The sequence below is a fragment of the Salvia hispanica genome, chromosome 6 (genome assembly GCF_029641045.1).
Source record: "Salvia hispanica isolate PSC_SH4W2 chromosome 6, Shi_PSC_v1, whole genome shotgun sequence".
NCBI classification, from domain to species: domain Eukaryota; kingdom Viridiplantae; phylum Streptophyta; class Magnoliopsida; order Lamiales; family Lamiaceae; genus Salvia; species Salvia hispanica.
The window spans coordinates 12,637,857-12,639,588 of record NC_142697.1 but is presented as its reverse complement, the minus strand read 5'-3'; the positions used below and the strand labels follow the sequence as shown (position 1 = coordinate 12,639,588).

General features: G+C 41.4%; 1 protein-coding gene across 1 annotated transcript; it reads right to left on the bottom strand.

Annotated features, from left to right (window-relative positions):
- Window positions 1-454: 454 nt before the first annotated feature.
- Window positions 455-1,268, bottom strand: LOC125208242 (putative membrane-associated kinase regulator 3). The gene has a single exon (XM_048107824.2). It carries the CDS (start codon window positions 1,183-1,185, stop codon window positions 553-555), a length of 633 nt encoding a protein of 210 aa, XP_047963781.1. The 5' UTR covers window positions 1,186-1,268; the 3' UTR covers window positions 455-552.
- Window positions 1,269-1,732: the final 464 nt, after the last annotated feature.

Below are 1,732 nucleotides of genomic sequence, written 5' to 3'. Positions count from 1 at the left end.
GCAGACGATAGATGGTAGAATGCTGATCGTCCGCGAACGATCTATAGGGCGCGGACGATGGATTAGTCATCTGCATGGCTACAGTGACGGACAATAGTCCGCCCCACTGTGGATGCTCTTAGAGAAAAAGTTGAAAATAATATGAGAGTTGAAACAAAAGTAGGAAGCAACTATGCAAAAGGAACTGTTTGAGGAGTATAGAAAAACCCGGTAATAGTAAAATAGAGAAATAACTAAAAGAAAATTTATATTTTTGATTTTCTACAAAGACTAAAATAAAAATAAAACTACCAAAATTTGACGTTGAGTGAGACGATTGTGTGTGGTGCACATGGGCTTGGTGGAACGGACGAGAAATGGTTTGGCTTGGCAGGCCATTTCATAGTCCCGTTGGTGTGTGTGAAGCTCAAATCGGGTGGGTAACAAAACATTTAAAATTGGATGATAGTAGTAGTTTATTAAGAAACTTTATTATATAACCATAATAATCGCACAAAATATAGATGTACAGTAAAATTCATAAATCCTGGTGTAAACTATATAGGCACAATGTTAAGAAATGTGTTGAGATTTCTTGCAATAAGCTATGGCGGCTTCAATGGAGCCCTCGGCTTCAGTGGCGCTGCTGCTCCTCCGCAGTTCGTTGGAGTTGAGCGAGAAAGATGAGGATGCTGATGATGAATTCGAGGAAGACGACGACAGACACTTTGCGGGCGAATGCCGCTTGATGGCGCTGGAAAACGACCTCCTCTGCTGCGCCGTGTCGTCATCGATTGCAGTGGTGTTTCTTTCTTTTTCTTGGGACTTGGCGGATTTGAGGAAGAGTGATTTGAGGTAGGCTTTTATCTTCTTGGGCCACGAGGTTTTGGTGGGGTGGTGGTGGTGGTGGCTGTGGTTGATGAGGTCGCTTGACCATTCGAAGAAGAAGTCGTCGGAGCTGAGGTCGCAGCTCGCTCGGCATGATTCGGATGGGGAGATATCGGCGGCGGCTGTGAATGGAAGGAGGTAGAGGGGGAGGAGTCTGCCTTTGTGGAAGAGGTGGTCGGCTGTTTGAGTGAGGGTGGCGGCGCCGGTCATTTGGAACTCGAATTCTCTGCTGTCTGAGGATGAGCTCAGCTCCATGTCTATGTACTCATCATCTTCATCTTCATATTCACTTGCTGTAACACTCTCTTCTTTCTTCATCTCTCTCTCTCTTTCTAAAACATACTGGGAAGGGAAGACAGAGCATCCTTTAAAGGAAGGAGGGATGATGCCAACTACTCTCTCATGATACCTTATTATCTCAGATATTCTTTTTCTTTTCTTTTCTTTTTTTTTTTTGATTGGAAGTGGCAAATTTCAAATTAACATACTTCCAAAAATGGATAAAACACAGTGTCAGATAAATAATTACACGTATTAAAGACTTCTCTCAAGCACAGCAAATTGAGCACCCAAAAATTGAACAGGTTTTGTTTTGGGGTTAAGTTAGTAACTTAGTACTATAGTATAGTAGTATTATAATTTATGAATTAATTTGAATAGCAGTGTCTACTGCGGCATCATACAACTTAGTCTGCTACAAAAATTTCAGCTGCCCATTCTCATTCCTCGAAACTATTTTTTGTGTATAAGTTATAGATCTGAGAGCTGACTATGGTCAAAACATGGGCATCTTCCTTTATTTTAATTGATCGATCAAATGATGATTATATTCTTTTTCCAATACAACTACCCTTGGGTTCAGTGT